Source organism: Falco cherrug, chromosome 1 (genome assembly GCF_023634085.1).
Source record: "Falco cherrug isolate bFalChe1 chromosome 1, bFalChe1.pri, whole genome shotgun sequence".
NCBI lineage: Eukaryota > Metazoa > Chordata > Aves > Falconiformes > Falconidae > Falco > Falco cherrug.
In genome coordinates, this window is record NC_073697.1 from 118,284,662 (window position 1) to 118,304,842 (window position 20,181).

A 20,181-nucleotide genomic window follows, 5' to 3' on the forward strand; every position below is an offset into this window, starting at 1 on the left:
GAACAGCAAAACACCACCGCCAAACAGCAGATGATTAAAGAAAGGTTGTAGAAATTTTTTTTTCATACATCCATTATTATGGATGTACACCTTTCAGAGGATGAACAAGGCTGGTTTAGTGAGTCCTTTGAAGCTTGGTTTACGGCTGAAAATGTGATTGTGACATTTTCAACACGAGCGAGAGCATGTGTGCGCAGAACGAGGCAGAGGCCCTGTCCTCGCTGCCAGTGAAGAGATGGAGATGGCAACTCCTGCTCAGGGCAGACAGGTCTGTCATGAATTGTTCCATGCTACTGAAGTCACTATGGGTGGCCTGGGTGAGAAACATCAGCTTCATCTGAGTTCTGAACTGCAGTCTGCAACTCAGAGCTCTGTCTCCGTGTTACCTTAAAAGACAGCATTTGCCCTGTGCCTAGGGTGTGCTTGCCTAGAAGGCATGTGGCACCACAAGCTGGACCTCCTGCAAACCTCTGGGAAGTCCCACAAAACAACACAAACCAGAAAAGAGTATCAGAGATGTCTTGAGCCTGGATTAAGATATTTCGTCTGGTTACCCTCCAGGAACCAGATACATTCCCTGTGCAGCACAGTGGAAGGGAGAGAAAGGGAAAACCCAATGTCCCAGATGAAAATTTGAGAAATACCCCAATGAAACCAGGATATCTTCACTCCCTACTATACAGCAGCAGAGAAATGTCCCACACAGGCAGAATGCTAGAAATAAAACCGATTCTTAAATCACAGCAGGTGCCTGAGATTGATCAGAAGCTACAATAAAACAAAAGATACAATCTCAGTTCCAGCAAGGTGTGATTGAGCATGCCTAACTTGAAGAACATTTTGACCCCTTCCAAAAAAACAAATCAGACACTGCTGATTCAGGTCCAAATCTAGCACAATTCACTTTTGTTGACAAATGGGAGCAAAGATGGGATAACTCACATCTCTTCCTCACCTTTCAGTCTAAATACATGTTAGCTGTTAGACCTTCTCATGGCCATGACAGTATTTTTCTGCAGAACTACTGGCAGCTGTCACTCCCCTGTCCCCAGCACATCTCTGCACATGGGTCTATCTACCTTAAATTCCTACCACCTCCCAAATACAGCAAAGATCTCCATGTCCTTTACAATCTACAAACCACAAAACCCAGAGGATATTCTTATTCCTGTCTCACAGAGAAGCCTAAAGCTCAGAGGGAACATTCACCTTCTTGGGGACACACAGATTATTAGGGGTACAGTCAAGAAGAGCCCACAAAGTCGATCTTGTATAGAATCAGACTCATTAGGCTGGAAAAGACCTTTAAGGTCATCAAGTTCAACCATTAATCCAGGACTGCCATGTCCACCACTAAACCATGTCCCTAAGCACCACATCTATGCATTTTTTTAATACCTCCAGGGATGATGACTACACCACCTCCCTGGGCAGCTTGTTCCAGTGCCTGACCACCTTTTTAGTGAAGACATTTTTCCTAATACCCAGTCTAAACCTGCCCTGGTGCAGCTGGAGGCTGTTTCCTCTTGTCCTGTCACTTGTTACCTGGGCGAAGAGACACCCCCCACACACACACACCCTGCCTACAGCCCCTGTCAGGCAGCTGTAGAGAGTGACCAGGTCCCCCCTGAGCCATCACCTCTCCAGGCTGAACACCCCCAGCTCCCACAGCCGCCCCCCATCAGATGGTGCCCCAGCCCCTTCCCCAGCCCCCTGCCCATCCCTGGACACGCTCCAGCCCCTCTGCGTCCCTCTTGGAGCGAGGGGCCCAGAGCTGAACCCGGGGTTCGAGGTGCAGCTGCACCAGTGCCCAGTACAGGGGGACAGTCACTGCCCTGGTCCTGCTGGCCACGCTGTCTCAGACACAAGCCAGGATGCTATTGGCCACCTTGGCCACCTGGGCTCACTGGGGGCTCATGCCCAGCCGGCCGTCAGCCAGCCCCCCCAGGCCCTTTCCCTCCGGGCAGCTTCCCAGCCCCCTGCCCCAGCCTGCAGCGCTGCTGGGGCTGCTGTGACCCGCGGGCAGGACCTGGCATGGAGCAGTGTTGAACCACCTACAATTGGCCTTGGCCCATCAGTCCAGGCTGCCCAGACCCCCCTGCAGAGCCTCCTGCCCTCCGGCACATCAACACTCCCCTCCAGCTTGGTCTCATCTGCAAGCTGCCTGAGGGTGCACTCGATCCCCTTGTCCAGGTCATCAATAAAGATATTAAATATAACTGGCCCCAACATTCTTGTCCTACTTTGTACCTACAGAACTCTACACTTCTGGGGCATTTTTGTGCTACTTCTCATGTATGGTCCGAACTTTGTTCACCAAATGCTATAACGACCAACCTGAAGGCTGCTGAAAGGTGTTTAGAGATAAGGGATGCTGAGGGCACACAGTTCAAGTGAAACAGATACCTTGATTCCTCCCCAAGAGTGATTAGACAGGAACTCCACAGGGCTTGTGACTCCAGTCTGTGCTGGGTACCTCAGTAGGAAATCCAGTTCTACTGCGTTGATTTCTTTATTCATCAGAAGTATCTGCGATTCCAAACAAGCAAGATATCCTTGAGTAGCCAGGTTACAGAGCAGCAATATACTCTAGCAGATTAATTATTCAACTCATGTAGCTGCCAAATGTGTGGCTAAAAAGTAGTTAGTGCCACATGTTGGAGGGGGGTGATGAAACATACCATGAAAGTGCTTTGGGTCTCCCTAAAAAAAAAGACCAGGAACAAGTATGGAGATTGGCAACACAAGAGGACCAAAATTTGGGAAAACTCTGTAGCAAGGGCTGTGATCCAAGTTCATAGAGAGCACAGTGAGAAGTCCCTGCCAGCAGAGACTCAGGCTGCAGGGTGTGCTGCAGGTCCCGGTGCTTGGTGTCTGCAGCCAGAGAACAGAGAACTGTCTTGAGAGGAACCAGAGCATGCATCCCTAGGGCATGCTGCCAAGGTCTTATGCCTCTCTCACTGTCTTGTTCAATTTAGAAATTAAGTTAAAACATACTGACAGCATTTTGAAAAACTAACAAAACAAAACCAAACAAACAAAAAACCCCGTTCTGGTACATGCATCAAGAGAATAAGCAGGTCCCTGAGGTCTCAAACACTGGAGAGCACCTGGGCCATTCAGCTCCTACCAATGTTTTTACCACCAACGGCGGCTTTTGGGAATACCTGGAGTAAGGCCACCAAAACAATGTTCGAGGTAATTCTGGAAAGCCATGCATGCTCATGAGCCCAGCTGGAGCCACTGCTCCAAGTGCACTGCCAGACTTCTGAAATCTCAGAGATAAACTCCAAAACCATGAACACCAATTGTGGGTGGAAAAAGAACGGTGCTGGAGTGGTGGATGTGTCATTTACTTGTCACAGATCCTAGACTGTATCTCACGATTGCCTCCTAGCAATGGCATCTGAAGTGTGCCTGGCATCTCTGCCACCAACGGTGGCAACGAGGCACCCAGTTCAAGAGCCAACTGCTTCTTTACATGGCATTACACTGTGCCTCGTCACTCAGCTGCCTCCACACACCAAAACTGCAGATGCTGGTTTTCCAGACAGCTTAAAGTGAACCATTAAGTATTTTTAGTGCTTAGTGTAGTTACGAGCACAACGTGTGCTACTTAAATACTTTATTCAGAGATCTATATTAGAAAATGCAGGTAACCTTTGGGTCAGAATTAAAGCCGATGTTGAAAAATATGAGCTGACTTTTTACACGCATTTTACTAACAGAATATATTGTTAGAGTGCATATTTTACATATGTAGATATATGTGTGCATATATATATATACTTACTTTCCCTTTTAGACATACTGTTTTTGTTACGTAGAATTAAAAAAATCATGGCAGTCACTGGATCAAGGTTAACTAGACCTGCACAGTGTTTCAACCGTTCAAACTTGGTTCGTATCTGTATTCTACATGTCAGGGCATTTTCATGGTCATTCACTGCACAAACTTATTAACAACTTCGCAACATCATGCCAAGCACTGTTTGTTGATTGAACTGGATTTCAGCACAGGGATATACAAAGGTCTCCTTCCTCAGATCATAGACTGAAAATTATACTAACACACTAGACAAAACCCAGCAGTTACGTAGCAAGCATTTCTTTTCGGTAAAAGCAATAAGCCTTCAAGACCAGCTTGCTTTATCCTTTTTCTTCGGTTCTGCAAGCAGGTATTACTCTCTCAACCAACCATTTGTCAGCATAATGCAAATCAAACACAGCATCTGTGACTGTTATCAGCAAGAGAGGCAGAGAGGAAAATCAGTTCCCCAGCCTTTGTATTTGCTGCTCTGATGCTGAAGGCCACAGCTGTGACAGTTCGAGCTTTCCCTGCGTGCCAATATCTTTGCCTGTAACATAAATCATTGCATGCAAATGGCATGGAATGGTGGTGTTTACCTGGAAGGTAACTTGAGCGGTGTAGGTCAATTTATCACACTCGAACAGCCCCCGGGCTGTGTACTGGAAGACGGAGAAGGTAATGCTGTCGATGAGGTTCAGCACACGCACCGCCAGGCTCTCGGCCGGGGCTGCCCTCTCAACAGCTTTCTGGAACACGATTCTGAACGCCTAGGTGGGGAGACACAGGACACTGGTGTTTCTAGATGCTCTTTGCATGCTCCTGGGTATCACCTGAATTGTTGCAATTAAATGAAGCCAATTCAGATACTGTGTCTCTAAGGTCACAGACAAAGCATGTCCAAAGCATCCTCAAAGAATCCTCAGAGCATCCCCACCTGCCCAGCAGTGTGGCCCACCAGCTCCAGGAGACAGGGGAACACATCTGGAGACCAGACCCTGTACCTTTTCTTTAGCTGCTTTTTCAGGAGCATGCAGGCAGGCAGTGATGACATTCCCTGTGACACTGCGCTCTCCCGGGCTTGACAAAGTAGCGCAGAGACTGCATTAAGACACAGTGCATATAAGAAACATGTCTCTGGCCAAATGTGTTCTCATGTGGGGATTACACAGTCCACTTTCTCTGCAAATGTTAAACCAAAAGATAGTGGCATTCCCAGAGGAAAGCATACTTCCCATTTGCCATATATTTCAACTTAGAAAAAAGCAACTCCCACAAATACAAGGAATAGTCCCATAAGTATTTCACTGTCTGGATTCAGCAAAGGACAAGCTGAGAAGGGCAGGTAGGACGTCATCTTAATCAGTCAGTAAAGTCTCCTTGGGGATAGGTGAATGTATCAAGAATGATGCTCATATATAAGGGTACTAAGGATTCTTGTAACATTTCTGGTCTAAATGAGAGAAGACAAAGCACTTCCAAAGCTGTCCAGAGAAAACCCATTAGCAAATTATCAAATGCAACTGCAAAAAGAAAAAGAAAAAAAATTGCCTAAGTCTTGATTAGCAATGCAAAGGCTCTGTATACTGGGACCCAGCTAATAGGAAATAACCAGGCCAACACAAATTAATAGCACTAACTGGATGAGGCACGACTGTGTTGGCAGCATTATTTTTAGGGTTCTGCAAAGGAAAAGCAATGCCTCAACAAATTAAAGTAACACTGATACCTACTGCATTATTAAATAATTGCAGAATGCATTTTCCCTCTTAACATTTCTTTAAATTGTGTTAAAACACGCTGCGTAGTAGCATATAAATCTTGTTTGCTCTAATTTATAATGGGCTTCTAGCTGTGTGGTAAGTATTTTAAAATCATCTCTGTGCATCTTTACACAATGTTTTATGATCTGTCATCAGAATGTATTAGATAAAAACATTTCACCCAATAATTTTCTGTGTATTTATACACATTACTAATGTTAACTGGAAAACATAAAACAAACAAAAAACAGAAGATGAAGATTAAAGGTGAAACCTCAGAAACTCCTGTATCTATTATGTATGTGTAAGGAATGAATCTTTCAGAGGGCACCCTTGCACAAAAGATATTCCGTGTGTTTTCTGGGCAAAATTACTTCAACATACGAGTCGCAGATACCAAAAAGAAAAACTTATTTGTGGATGAGGCTCAATATGTTGTATTCTCTTCTCAATTACTTTTTCCAGGTCACTTGTCAAGTTAAGAAATTGTTTGGAAGAAGTTCTAGACTAGGATGCCATCTCATTTAACCCTCCCCCCCCAAAAAAAAAAAAAAAAAATCTTTCTCCTGTGATAAAAAAAGGTCTATCCATTTATTAAAACCAGAACTCTGATAAATACCTGAAAGGCCCGTGGGTTTCTACGGGCCAGACCTGCTGGGAGCGCCCTGCCAAGGCATGGTCTGCGCTCCCAGACTTACTGCAGCAGGTAGGTCCTTAGAAACCACACAGGGACCAAGATTTCCCCCGTGCCTTGGGCAGCACCTGCATGTCAGACTGTGTCTTTACATGAGACTTCGACTGCTTAGGAAGGAGCCAAGCAAAAGAAAGCAAAGCTAACGTAAGCCCATCTAACCCGATCCCACCCAACCACCTGCGGTGGGCTGGCTGGCAAATCCAGAGCCAAGCAGGGACCCCGGCCCACACTCAGCTCAACGCAGGGACATTTCCATCTGGCCACCCCTCATGGGGTCATCGTGGCAGGTGCTGCTGAAACACTGCTCCTTCCACCGCAGCAGTGAAGACCATGCCCGACTCAGCATTTGCAGTGAGTTTTGGACAAAAATCTTCCCCAATGAGTGCTAAACACCGTTAAAACACAAGTTAAGAGTAATGTATCTTAAGCAGATGCACAAAGGAATATATTATGGGAAACTTTTCCGTAAAACCAAATCAGCAGAATGGTTTAGGTTAGATGGTCTTTTTGTCTGGGAGCTCAAACATCCCCAAGAGGCTCAGGATGATGGCTCTGAACCTCAGTTAGGGAGAGAAGCAGCGGCACCACCTTCCACAGCCCCTGGGGACAGCACCTTCAGAGAGAACTGGTACATGGGGTGGATGGCGTGGAGGTCGTTCATGGTGAAGTACAGCAGAGAGGCCCGTGCGGCGGCAGGTCGGTAGTGCTCTCTGGCCTCGTTGAGCTTGGTTTCTGTCACCTTGGACTCCTGGACCTGGGAGGAAAACACAGAACAAAATTACCGTGAAAGCATTTTGATGAATTGGGTCTGCAGCCCAGAGGAGGGTTGACATCTGCCACAAAGACCAAGCAGCGGGCAACCCGCATGCGACCGCTGCAGGGAGCAGCCCCCACCCTCTGACCCACGGTGCAGCCGGGCTTGAGCCACCCACCCCCAGCATTCCCCTTCCTACAGCACATTCTCCGTTGAACTGCATTTACCGCCGTGCTGCCCAGTTCTCTCTTTTCCTGAGCCCCCTCCAGGCTTCTCACTAGGATCCCTGCTCTTTAGTCACTGGAATTGGGTTTCTCATCAATGAGTTTCTCCTGCTAATTGCCCCCCTCCTGTGCAGGTCATTAATAACACAGGGCTGCACAGACTTGGTGCTGCTCTTGAGGCAGCTTCCCCCAAGGCTGAGAACTGCTAATTTATAACGGCTATTTGCTGCCTTTCCTCACCAGCGTTTAACACATCCCTACCTTGCTGGCCCAGTGTCTGCATAGGTGCTGTGATGGACATGGTGAAAATCCTTTTGGCAGATACTTCACCCCATTATTGTCTCAGTTCTGTTCATTCTTTCATTCCCCTTCAGCAGCATAAAAGGACACCCTCGAGCCTCCCAGGGAGTAGTTTAGGCTCTGGCTATGTACAGTCATAACTTGCAACTCAGCCACCTGCTGCCGAGGCAGTGCTGAGCCAGCTAGCTCAGTAAGCCACGCAGCAGGGATGTGGCGGAAAAGGGCTCAGCACATGTTGTACAAGCCACCAGGGCAGGGCACAACCTGCACCAAAACACACACCACTGGGTCTCCCTCTGTGTGATCTGAGCTGGTGTGAGCACGTCTGGCTGGGGCGCATCGGACCTTCCCAACGAAGCACAGACTGAGCTTGTGTGCTGTTGTGTACAACCAACACATTGGGATCTGTGGGATAAGCCTGTTTGTACATCCCGATGAGCAGTGATGGACTCCAATATCAGGGTGCTCCAAAGAGCAGCTTCAACATCTGCTGCAAAAACAAGCATCCGCATGGGCCACGCATCGCCTGTCTCCATTAAATGAGTCCCCCTTATGGCAGCAAACACGTCTCTCCACTGACTATAAAGGGAGCCCAGAGTCTAGGTTAGACCTAGACAACTAACTTTTAGCTACCCCAGCCCCCATACAATTAATAAATCTAGTAAAATCAAAGCCAGAAGTGGGAAAGTCAGCTGCTTTCCATAAATAAAGCAGGGAGAATTTCCATAGGAAGGAAAATGTTGGCTGAACACTTTCCTTTAGGGAGACAGATCAAGAACAGAGTAAAGGTTGACTGGAGAAGACCACCTCTAATGGGGCCCTGAGGCAGCTTTCCATGTGGTACCAAACTCATAACAACCAGGTACAAACTCCAAAATTCATCTCTGTTGCCACAAAGCTGGCAGTGACCAGTTTTACCACCACAACTTGTTTAGAAATTGGAGCACTTCAAGGTGAAGATGCAAAGCTTGTGAGGTCAAAATATCCCTTCAACATCTCCTTTGAGGGTTCAAGCAAGCCCTCCTCAAAGACATGCATGCATCTGCTGTACCATGAACAGCTAGCAGAAATATCTTCCATTTTTAATACGGGGAACACTTCATTCCTTGCTGGGGCTACAGCACTGGGAAGTGAAAGACAGCTCCATCCTGGCCCCAGCACATGGGTAACTTACCCAGGCAACGTGGGCCAGTGGGCTGGAGGTTGCCAAGTGTGGGCTGTGAAGATGGGAGGACCTGGGAGGGAAGCCGTTGAGGATGGCCATACAGGAATCCTATCACAATCCTGGTACCACAAACACTTCTCAGGTTCCCTCAGTGGCAGGGGAAAACCACTGTGGATTTAACTAACCCCAGCCAGGCAGCAAGGTGATCTGGGTGGGTGGCGATGCTGACACTGCACAGTTAATACAAACGCTGATTTATACTCTCAGAAATGGAAGGGTATGAAATATGCAAGTTCTTGCAGATTTACTCAAGATCGCAAACTCAACAGATTCCAGTCCCTTGTCAGTACTAAAATCCAACTTAATTGAGGAAGTGTGATGTATTCAGGATTATGCTGGAGCAGTTTAAAGCTGCCTTGATACACTGTGTAAATTTTATTGTCTTTACATCAGGCACTGACGTTTTCTCTTTGTCTTAAATAGGCCATTTAACATACAAAAGCACCAAAGAGCTAAATGGCCTGAAGCTGCCCAGAATGGAGAGCACTTCAATTTATACCACTTGCTACTCTCTACTTAGCAAAAGGGGCAGAGATGGGCAGAGTAAAGTTACATGCCACCCAGAAATGTTTAAAGATAACATCGCACACATGCTTTTTTCTAGGCTATCACTGTCTTTGTACCTTCTCTTCAATTTCTGCAGCTGTCTGTTTAGTGATCTCCAAGTTCTCCACCAACGCTGTGTCTCCCAGGAAGTTCCCAGATGCTGATGACAGCCGACAGAGCAAGTTGTCCTCTAACGTTTTCAAGGTGATTTTGAATCCATTCTGTTGCTTTGTGAGATCTGACTGCAAATAACAAATTCAGAAAGCTTTAGCCACAAAACACGCAGTAGAGTAAGGATTAACCACCTTCACATGGGAACAGGCTTCTAACTGACAGTTGCTACAGTCCAATATTGCTTACTCCTGCTCTCTGTGACTCCTGGGCATGGGCAGAGCTCTGGGGATGACTCCATATCCAACAAGCCATCAACTCAGAGAAACCCTGAAGAGCACAGCAAGTAGCAGGAGAACCGAGCCCTTTCACTAGAAATGTATTAAAATTCTTGGAATTAATTAGGAGGAAAAGGCCTTCATGCCCCATCTCAAACATATATCCTGCATCTCTTTGTTAGAAGTATTTATTTACTGGGCTCAAGTCAGCCTGGATAGTCCTTGCTGCTTCTCACCCCTCCTGGTGAACCTCTGCATTTGATTCTACACACCAACACCAGTCACAGCAATGAGGACCACGGGCTTACAACCTGATGGCAAAAACCTCAGCAAGGTCACTTGGGTCCAGAGATGAGCACGGTGCGTGTCTGAGCTGAGGGCAAAGTCACAGCCTCACTTCATTGCTGCTCCCATTTGTATTCTGGCCTCTAGATCTCACTGGGACCAGTGGCTTCCAGTGCTAGAATCTGTACCTGCAAGGACAAAGTCCCCCTGCCAAAGGATCTGCAGACTCAGCGCAAAGACAGCCAAGCAGATACGGACCAGTAACAACCATCCCGCCTCAAGGACAGACCTTCTGAATTATACCTATAAATACACACGCTTCCAATTTCTGTGAAATGCCCCCTCCATTCTCCCCAAACATTTGTTCCATTTCCCTCTGTTCCACAGAAATACCAGTCATTAATGCTCTTCGTGGTGGAAAAAACAACTCATCTGGCTCCTTTCTGAAACAATCCTCCAGAATAGGCTTTCTCCCATCAAAAGTGATTGCCCTATTCTGAGTGTTTGCTCAAGGAAATGGCATCTTTCCTGGATTTCAGGTGTATTATGTTATTCCAGTATGTGGTCCTACTGTGAACACCTATTTTTAGCATTATCACAGAAAACATCCTGTGGGAAAGCTGTGCATCTGATTTGGATGCTGCTAAGATATAAGCCTGTGGACTATTCTTTACGTAAATTATGTCAATCATGAACGCTCTGGTAGTAGAACACTACTGTGTGAAACACAGTTTAAAATCCTCAGACTGCATTTCAATGACACAACCAAGAAATTCAAGTAATTTGCAAAAGAGCGTGTTACAGCCCTGCAAAAATAGCCAGCCCCAAGGATTAGCAGACACTGTGCACATGGAATTGAGACAAGGCTACGGCGACTGGCACACAGCAGATTCAGTGTCATAAGCCAAATGATTTAATGCTCCAAAGACAGTTGCTGGAAAACATACCCACACGTTCCAACTACCTACTGGGTCTGGAAGAGCCCCAGAAATGAGAAATATGACCCGACCTCTTTCAATCCCACAACACACAAGGGAGCCAGTTTGTTCTGTTGTCAGAGGTTTTTAAGTAGATGAACTCTTTCATTAATAAGTCATCTTTCAATATTTGGCCTGAAATTTCATATACTTGCTGCACACACACTCATTCCATGTTAACATCAACCCAAGCGTTCAGCAGAATGTGCACCGAAGCATGCCTTTTATTGGTATTTCAGTTATAAACGGCTGTTTTTAAAGGCCTGTTCTGTAGGCATTACACACAGGAGTTTGCCCATGGTGGTAAATATTTTACAAGTCTTGAAACAGAAAACTAACATGGCTAATTTTGTGCGTTCCTGTCATTCAAGCATAGCATGCCTTGAAAAATGACATTTTGCAAGCTATTATTCCAGACCGTGGACTGTAAGCCCTAGAGTTATTAATGAGGATGTGTGGTTTTAGCTCCAACAGCTTGTAATCACCACACAATTTCTGAAGCGCACCCTTAGAAGTGCGCACAATGCTGTATTCCCAAACAGTCTGCATCTGTTGCAGCTTTATCATGCTATTGTTTTCAGCAGTAGCAAGGTCATCATTTCTTATTTCTGCAGTGGAGCTCATTATCTGTTATTTCACAGCTGATATATAACAGCACTACTTCTGGGAAACAGGTTACTCTGAGAGCCTTCAAAATTTCATTCCATGAAAAAAAACCAAAAATAACTTCACCAGAGCTACAGGCCACTTTTGCAGGAGTCACTACCAAGCCCTTCCTAGCTCAGCCACAGTAGCCACCTTCCTCTCCTTGTCCTTTCTGCTGGTTTTATTATTTTAACAGCACAAACCAGTTGAAAAAAAACAACACTGTGTTTTCAGCCCACTCCTGCAGTAAATCATCTTTCCTGAAGATGCACTTCAGCCCTGCCCATCACAGGCTAAACGTGCAGGGACCTTCACACACACCTTACCTACTGCATCAGCAAGGCAGGACCCCAAGTCATGGCTTAACTGCCTATAGCTTGGGACACGGCTGCCAAAATGTTCTTTCTAAGGCTGTTCTCAGCACTGAACAGATAATGAATTTGAGGCAAATGCCATTTGAGACATATCAGTGCAACCAGCAAAGTGTAGTGAAGGTGGGAGGTACTCAAAACCAGCCCTGGTAAGACGATGTGGACCACAGGCAGGACCACCAGCACTCGGACCACTGCCATCCTTGCAAAGGGAAACTGCAAATGAGACTAATTAAAGGCCAGAGGGTTTGTACTGACCTGAGAGGAAGGTCTCAGGACTTGGCTTTGCTTGCCTTGGTGTAAACTGGTTTCAGCTTCTCCTCGCCGTGATTGTCTCACAGCCAGGTCACCCCTGCCTTAACCTGTTTTAGCCTGGCTTAAACGTAGAGTCAGAGCAAGTAGCTATTCTGGACAGATTGATCTGTCCCTAGCACCAAAATACAGTAGAGTGCAAATGTGGTCTTAGACCCTGAACACCTTTGTAATAGCAGTGCAAACCTGTGAATCAGATAAAGAAAGTTTCAAAGATAAGAAGGAACAGAAAGTCTAAGTAACTAGAAATCAATGAAGGAAAAGATTATGGAAACAGACTGTGTTGAGAAAACGAAAAATAATAGTGTTATCATAATTGGATTAATAATAGCTGTTTGGTTAATTTTCATTAGGTTATTAACAATAAATTCTGGGCTCCTCATATAAGATGTGCTCCATCTTTGCTCCTAACAAGATTTTGAGCTCAGTAACTATTGTGGAGTACTGTAGGAGTCACCTCCACCTGCCCTCAAGCCAGAGCCCTACACCTTCCCCAGACACCAAACACCTGACCCTTTTGTCCCAGGGAAGAGAGGCTGGATTAAAACACCCTTAGGGAAGTGGCCTCTCCTTTGGGGAATCCAAAGACTCAAATCTGTTTTCAAGGAGCTCCCTCCAGCTATCGAACAGCCTAGTGGCTTTTTTCACATCAGTAAGTAGAGCGGGGGCAGAAGGTACTGAGCCCGTGGCCAATGCTCGTCCGCAGGGGTCGGTGCACCAGCAGGCACTGCCAGCCCTCCTCACCGTGTCTGGAGATACAAGTCTTTGCTCTTATGCCAGCAGGGAAGAGACTTTGACTGACCGTTCCACATCCAGCAGAACATCTTGAATACCAGGCTGGTTTTCTCCTCCCTGACACCTGCTGGGGCAGCAGGACTGTAGCAGGAGGGAAGTAGATAAGAGGGCGAAGACAGTTAGTGAGCCCTGGTGTTATCTTGCTGCAGTGCTACAGAGAAAAAGGTCTTAAATAGTCTTAAAGGAAAGGAAAATTATATCCCACGCCAATTTGTACCTGCTTAGTGCTTTCTGAAGTGAGACTACAGCCCCACAGCAGGGGCATAGCTGGCACCTGGGAGGCATTTCCCTGGTCCCAGGCTCAGCCTCCTTCTTCCAGAACATGCACGCCCTGAAGACACTGGGACTTCAAAAGATGCAATCCCTAATTCACATCATTTTCACTGTTTTCTAATACCCAGTTGTTTTGAAGCATGGGAGGGAAGCACTGCTGATTCTGAGTTATGAAATTTTAAGAGCATAATTGTGGATTTGTTGACTGCACATGATATTGAATTTGTCTTTCTTATTGTGACAGCAACCACTAACAGCGATGCTGCCAAGGCTATGAGGAACAGTCCTCACCATCACGGCAGTTAATGACATCGCTGTGCTAATTGCGGCCCCCCCAGCAGCCTCCAGCGCAGATCAGCAAAGGCAAGCAGCGGCTGCAGCGCTTGCAGCCCCGTGCTGAGCGTGTGCGAGGGGTGCCTGACGAAGAGCCTTTGGGTCTTTCACTGTCCCAGCGAGATAACTGTGGCTTACACATTAAATCAGTTCATTATGTATTTTTGATGCCATCTTTTGGCTCGTTAGCACATGAGCCTGGTTAAAACTAAATGCATCATTAAGGCTGCACAGCTAACGTACTTTAGAACCTCATTAAATGAAAAGATTATGACAAAACTGGCCTGGCATGTGCAGTAAATTTATTCCCACTCTCAGTAAATATTTAGTATTATCCATATTTGTTACATTGTTAAATGTGCCATTAGAACAAAGGACCCTCTTTTAAAAATTATCTTGAAACTGAAACCACAGTTATTAAAAGAGAGAGAGAACATTTTGGCCTGTTACAATCAAGTGGGAGGAAGAACTAGAACAGAAAAATGTCATTACCAGCCTCACAATATTTACAGCGGGAATCCTATACCATAAATGCCTAAAATTAAGTGATATTAATCCTACCTCCAAAGTTAAATCTGTGACATCCAGAAAAAAACTGATATAATGAGAATCTCAGTTTCCATTTCCAAGAGAGGTAGGAAAGGAGAGAGATTCTTGCCCAAATTTTTGAAGAAAAAACTTGGAATTGCAGTTTAAGTGTTCCAAAAATATCAAGAAAACAAAAGGCTGAAGAAAAAAAATCCTTAATGTTTGTCATTCGAGGGAAATCTCCTGATTGCACGATTAGCTCAGCGATCTCTGCAACCTTGCAGGTGAAATGCTATTTGTTTGGAATTACAATAGTAGGGTTTTTATTATTATTATTGTTTTTATTATTATCTATGCTCGTTCCCAGTGCAAACTCCCAGCTACTGACCTTAAGCTCTTCCAAGTCCGGCCTCTCCATGTTGACCACCGCCGCCAGCAGCTGCTCCTCCAGGCCATCCCGTGTGACGGTGAAGTTGATGAGGGTGCACTGCGCCTGCAGCTCAGGCTGGAAATGGGGGTTTGCCAGCTTGGTGTGGAGGATGAGACGGAAAGCAGGGTTGAAGTCACACTCCTTGTCCCCGATCTTAATGTACCTGAAATCAGAGCAAAAGGGGCATGAGTGCATCTCTTCCACAAGGTTTCACCCAGAGACAAATGGTTCTATCAGTCAATGGCACCTGCCAGCGTGGGACTTTGCACTCTTCACACAGAAATCACTATTAAAGCACAAAGTATTTAAAATCAGACAGGCCTGAGTCACTCCTGATTTAGAAGAAAAACCCCAGACCGTTGGCTCTGAATTTTGGATCCTGTTGGAGGAGGCTCACAGCTTCCAGCAGCAGGACAGCCAGTTCAACCGTGAACCCTCCTTGGTTTTTACAGAGGCTTTATTCTACCTAAATCTGGAGTTACATGGAGGAAAAGCCTCTCAGCGTGGAGATTTTAATTAGCCACAGCTAGAATCGTCGACTCTGTTGGCTCAGATCAGGCCAGCTCTGTGGTCACACTGAGCTCAAGCAGTGAAGCCAGATGAGAGCAGCGGCTGGCTGCCGTTCCTGGGAGGTAACATCACTCAGGGATGCCCAGCCTCCTCCTGTTCTGCAGTTCTGGCACCAAGTCTAAAATTTAAACAGAGACCGCAGGAATCAACATGCTCTGAATCCAGGTTTAACAAAGCCCATGGGAGCCAGAGGAAAGGAGAAACTGGAAACGCTTTCAGGGATGCAGTTGGAGGGTTACAGGAGCAGCACTGTTATCGCCAGAGTTTGAATGCACTTTGCAGTCAAACAGCTGCTCACAAGGTGTCCTCTCAGCCACCTCGACTGCTTTTCCAGCTGTGCAACCGAGGCAGAGAGAAATCACACAGCACACGCAGCTCACAGCAGCGCCCAGAAGCACTGCCGAGAGCCCTGACTTCAAAAAACCTCGCTCTGGGACCACCAGCATCTATCTGTGGGGTCTGGGAAAACATGAAACCCACGGACTTTTGGTTTGATTTATGACTTATTTACCCTTTCTTAGGAAACATGGGATCTTACAGAGAGTTTTAAGAGCAGAGACATATTGTCCCAAAAGGCAGTGACTCAGTTTTTCACTCAAGGGTCCCACCATCTCTGCTGTACCCTCATCTTCACCTTGAAAAAGTCAGTCCCCTTCACTGGGACCATCACTGCCTCTGAAATGATCCTTCCCCTCCGTCCTGCAGCTGAAGCCCACAGCCATTCACCCTTTGCACACTGTTTTCCCCTGCAAACTTGCCAGACAGCTTGCCTTTCCCTGCAGTTTGCATCACCCTAGGATATTTTAGGCAAGTAAAGAAATGATCCTTGAGGAGCTGAAGGAATGTGAAAGGCTGAGCTTAACAGGCTTTCTATTATTTACTGCCCAAAGCCAAGAGCAGGGCTGCACGGCGAGGCATGGCCACGGGCTCAGAGGTCAGCCCACGTGGGCTCCTCTTGGCAGCGGAGCTCCTTAATAGCCCAAGTGACATCCATCCTTCTGAAGGCAGACGACTTCAGTCTGCAAAAGCAAGCGAAACATCAAAAGAGTCCCTGAATCAAGTTTGGCGCTGAGCATGAGGTTTTGATTATTGCCGTTATTCAAGCACATGCTAAAAATGTGCTTATTTTACATTGCACACAGAAAGGAGGAAGAAGTGAACTCCCTGGCTGCCCTTCTCGCTGCCCTCCTCTCGGCTGGAGGGTGACCAGAAGCTGCCACGGAGAACCTGACCTCATTAAGAAACACTTATATATTCTTAATGCTTAAACCTGTAGCTGTATGCCGTGTTTGCTAAAATTCAAAGTAGCTATTTTGGTAGTAATTCAGTGGCAGGACAGCCAGTTACAGACACCAAGGTCACTATACAAAAGGAGAATTACGGGTCTCTCTTTTACATGAGGTTTGAATGACACTGTCCAACAAAACGAAAAATCTGGGTTTATTTCAAAGCCATCCTATGACTGAATCACCTGTGATTGCCTGATTTAAAATGCCCTCGCTTCTGAGGGCAGGATGTCAGCACTGCTGCATACGAACACCCACTGCCTGAGATCAGGAACAGAAGCACAACACCCAAACAACCCTTTCACACCTGCCGTTAAACCTCCCCGAAGCTCACCTTCCTTTCTTGATGGTTTCACGTCCCAATAATGGCCCCAAAACTGGATCCACAGATTCCTCCAGGTTTTCAATCAAAACCAGTTCTCCTGCAGCCAGGGCTCGTTCCATCGTGTCCAGGTACCTGTAGGAAACAGCACTGGTACCCAGTACAGCAAGGCTGGGTGTGACAGGGACGGAGGGGTGCTCCACACTGCGACGGCAGCTACATGCACATGCCAGCAGGGAGGGAAAGAGGAGTAAGATGGTGCCGACACATGATGCACAAAGTGGCATGGGCAGAGCTTTGGCTGGCTAGCAAAGAGAAATTAAGTCTTGGACTCTGGAGGTCAGACAAAAACAACGCTGTCATCTTTGCCAAGAAACCAGCATGGGCATCAGTGAACAAAGATGGGACAGCTTAGAGTTATTTGTAGTAAATACTTTGTTTCCCCCAAAATCTGCTGGTGGAGTTAATCTTGTGTAAAAGCAAGGACAAAGAGCAGGTTTCAGCTCTGGCTTGCCCAGGGTTTAGGGTCGTGTGAAGGACAGCTGCTTTCCTCAAGAGGGAACTGGACCCCTTTGCCCAGTGCCTAACTGTGAAACAGGGATGCTCTGCATTTGAAGGGCAAGGTCAAGTGCTTGTGCTCTCTCCTTCAGGGCTGCTCTACACTTCACACAACTTATCTCTCTGCAAAGAGGTGAGAAGGGCCCTGGGCAGGTGGTGAGGATGCTCCAGGCACTGTTAACCCCATCACTGTTGCATTGCATCACTCCAGCTAACCCCGCTTGCTAAAATTTAGGTTTCTCATCTAAGCTAGAGAGTTTGGGACCCCAAGAGGTGGTAGATATACCTCAGACAGGAGTTCAGAGTAACATTTAGGCCCAACTTAAAGGGGCTGACACAATGCAAACCCCATCCCTGATCTGCAGCCCCTGTTTTTCTTGAGTCCAGGGATTTTTTTATACAAAGAAACAGTCAGAGAGAATGACAGGAGCTGACCCCAAAGCGGCTCAAATGATCCTTTCCTGAAGGAGAGAGGGGTGTGGGTTTAAACCTCATAAAGCAGCATCATTTCCCAGATGATGAAACACTCCCTTATTTGCTGAACGATGCTTTTAAACAAAGTCCTGAGGTGTCACAGCAGCACGCTGAGCTCCCCTCAGAGCCTGCCAGTCTGATGTGGGGCCAGGGAGGGAGGGGGGAAAGGAGATGCTGTGTTTGCACAGCAAGCTGTAATGGCAGCATGTGAATGCTACAGGGTCTGCTCCTCTTGTTCCATCCCAGAGGTCTGTATTTAGGTGCCTCCTCTTGGATCCTTACTTTTCCACAGATTGCTTTGAATAACTGCAAGGCATGGTGACCATGTTGGTCAGGAAGCAGGATTTTGCTCTAATGAAAAACGAGCTGTATTTTCATCCCACATGAGATCAAATCTATTAACTTCTTGTTACCCTCTATGAGGAAAGCAGAGGAGCCACCAGCAAAACAATGTGGGCAACCCCAAGACATCTCCAAATCTACATGAATTTGCAAGCATCAACCCTGGACCACTCTCACCTGTTGCCAGTGTTTTGCTCTGGATTAAAAATTAAAAAAATAAATAAATAACTCAGCACTCATATCCGAACAGGGATTTAGCTCTGGTGCTCCATCCCAGCTGTGACTCCTCTCTGTTGGGTAGAAATGGGTGCAAAGTGAGATAGCAGAAGAGCAGACTGTGTGCTGACCAGAGAGATGAGAGCCAGGAGTGGCAAAGCCTTCCCACAAAAGATTTGGCCAGATCGATGCCGAGGTGCTGCAATGAGAGCCTCCATGCTGGTGCCCGCATGGCAGCGGAGTTCGCCCACCTGGTCTGCAGGGTATAGTGACCCTCATGGCAGCTTCACCTTCCACACCCAGGCCCCTTCTCTTCTTCCAAGGCGTGGGAAGCCCTACTCGCCCTCCTGGGTGAAACCAAGTCAGGACATGACACAGAAGACGAGCTTGATGGAGGATGCTCAGCCTCCAGCACACAGCTCTCTCCTTTCTCAGTTTCAGAGGAGTTTCTATGGTAACGGAGCCAAGCACTAAACAGACCCTCTATTTAATGAGAAGTCCCTATCATTTTGCTAATGAATAAGCAGCTGATGCACAAATACATTTGAGGGTTTTCCTCAATATAATTGGCTCAGATGGCTGCAGTTAAATGTACGCTGTTCACCAAATACCACAGGCAGACAACCCTTAAAAGGTATTATTACGTGATAAGGTTGATGTTTACCCCTTCTGCCCAATCCGGATCACTCTGAGGTCTTCACCATGCTTTGTTTTGATCCATTTGATACCCTGCAGCTGGGGGTCCACCATGAGGGGCCAGCGCTCACAGTTGGTGAGGATGGTGGCATTTTCAGTGGACATCCGATCAGCTGGCAGGCCCTCGTTCTGCCAAGCCGCGACATCAGCATCATCTGTCAGCATGGTCAGAGGATCGAGGGATGAAGTTATGGGGATTGGCACCTGGGAAGAAAGGAGAAATCCTTCCTAATGTGTCGATAAAAAGCAGCGAGTGTGACTTGCAACGTATTCCAGAGATGAGCAAGGAAAATACTTGAAGAAAGGAAAGTTAGCTTAATTAAAAACTGCTAAGTCTTATTTATCAGTGGCTTCCCATTCTACACGATAGTTTTGATCTGGTTTTAAGTGTTTCCCAATCCTGTTGTGAATGAACACAAATTACGCAAGCAACCCAAAAATTCTTGCCTGCAATGCACTAAGCACCCCGAAGGGCCACAGCCCAGCTGAGCAGGCTCAGATCACACGCTGCCCTGTACAAGCTCACTGAGACAACAGCTTGGAAGAATGTAATTAACACCCTCGTAAGCCTGCTGGTGTGTTGCAAAACAGCATTAGCTGTTCCAGAAACACTTCTCTGACATGGGAGGCCATTTCTGGGTGTGACAACCAGAAAGTTAACTGTGCCAGATACCTGAGCAGAATGGGCTTTCGATTCTCCATTAGAAATACAGACACTTCCTTGAAATGTCTAACAACAGTCAGGTCATTTTCGGAACAATATTCCCTTCTTTAAATAAATTTTTGGCTAAGCATTAAGAAATGCAGAATGAAATTTTTCCTCTCTCATCCTAAGAAACTTGCTGGTTTTCTCAGCTTTTTGACCTGGGCATCACTGCTCCGTTGTGAGTGTATTTAAAAGCTTCTTGGTGTTTCACCAGGATTTGTAACATATCCAGTTACTGTACTGATGTGCACAAGCTCAATCCTGCAGGAGACTGAGCACTTGCATTTACTGATGCATGAGAGGACCTGTTAAAAATCAGTGAAATATTAAACAAGTTTGAAGCATGATGGTCTCCATCT

The 20,181-nt window shown here is 46.5% G+C and overlaps 1 protein-coding gene across 1 annotated transcript in view; it reads right to left on the reverse strand.

Annotated features, from left to right (window-relative positions):
• The window catches only part of DNAH9 (dynein axonemal heavy chain 9), a 186,680-nt gene that overhangs the window by 56,129 nt on the left and 110,370 nt on the right, over positions 1–20,181 (reverse strand). The window contains exons 53-59 of the mRNA XM_055723493.1: positions 19,085–19,320; positions 16,843–16,965; positions 14,611–14,815; positions 9,392–9,556; positions 6,879–7,019; positions 4,408–4,578; positions 2,407–2,529 (exon numbers count right to left, since the gene is read on the reverse strand). Coding sequence (XP_055579468.1) covers positions 2,407–2,529; positions 4,408–4,578; positions 6,879–7,019; positions 9,392–9,556; positions 14,611–14,815; positions 16,843–16,965; positions 19,085–19,320 — 1,164 coding nt within the window. The remainder of the gene's footprint in view (positions 1–2,406; positions 2,530–4,407; positions 4,579–6,878; positions 7,020–9,391; positions 9,557–14,610; positions 14,816–16,842; positions 16,966–19,084; positions 19,321–20,181) is intronic.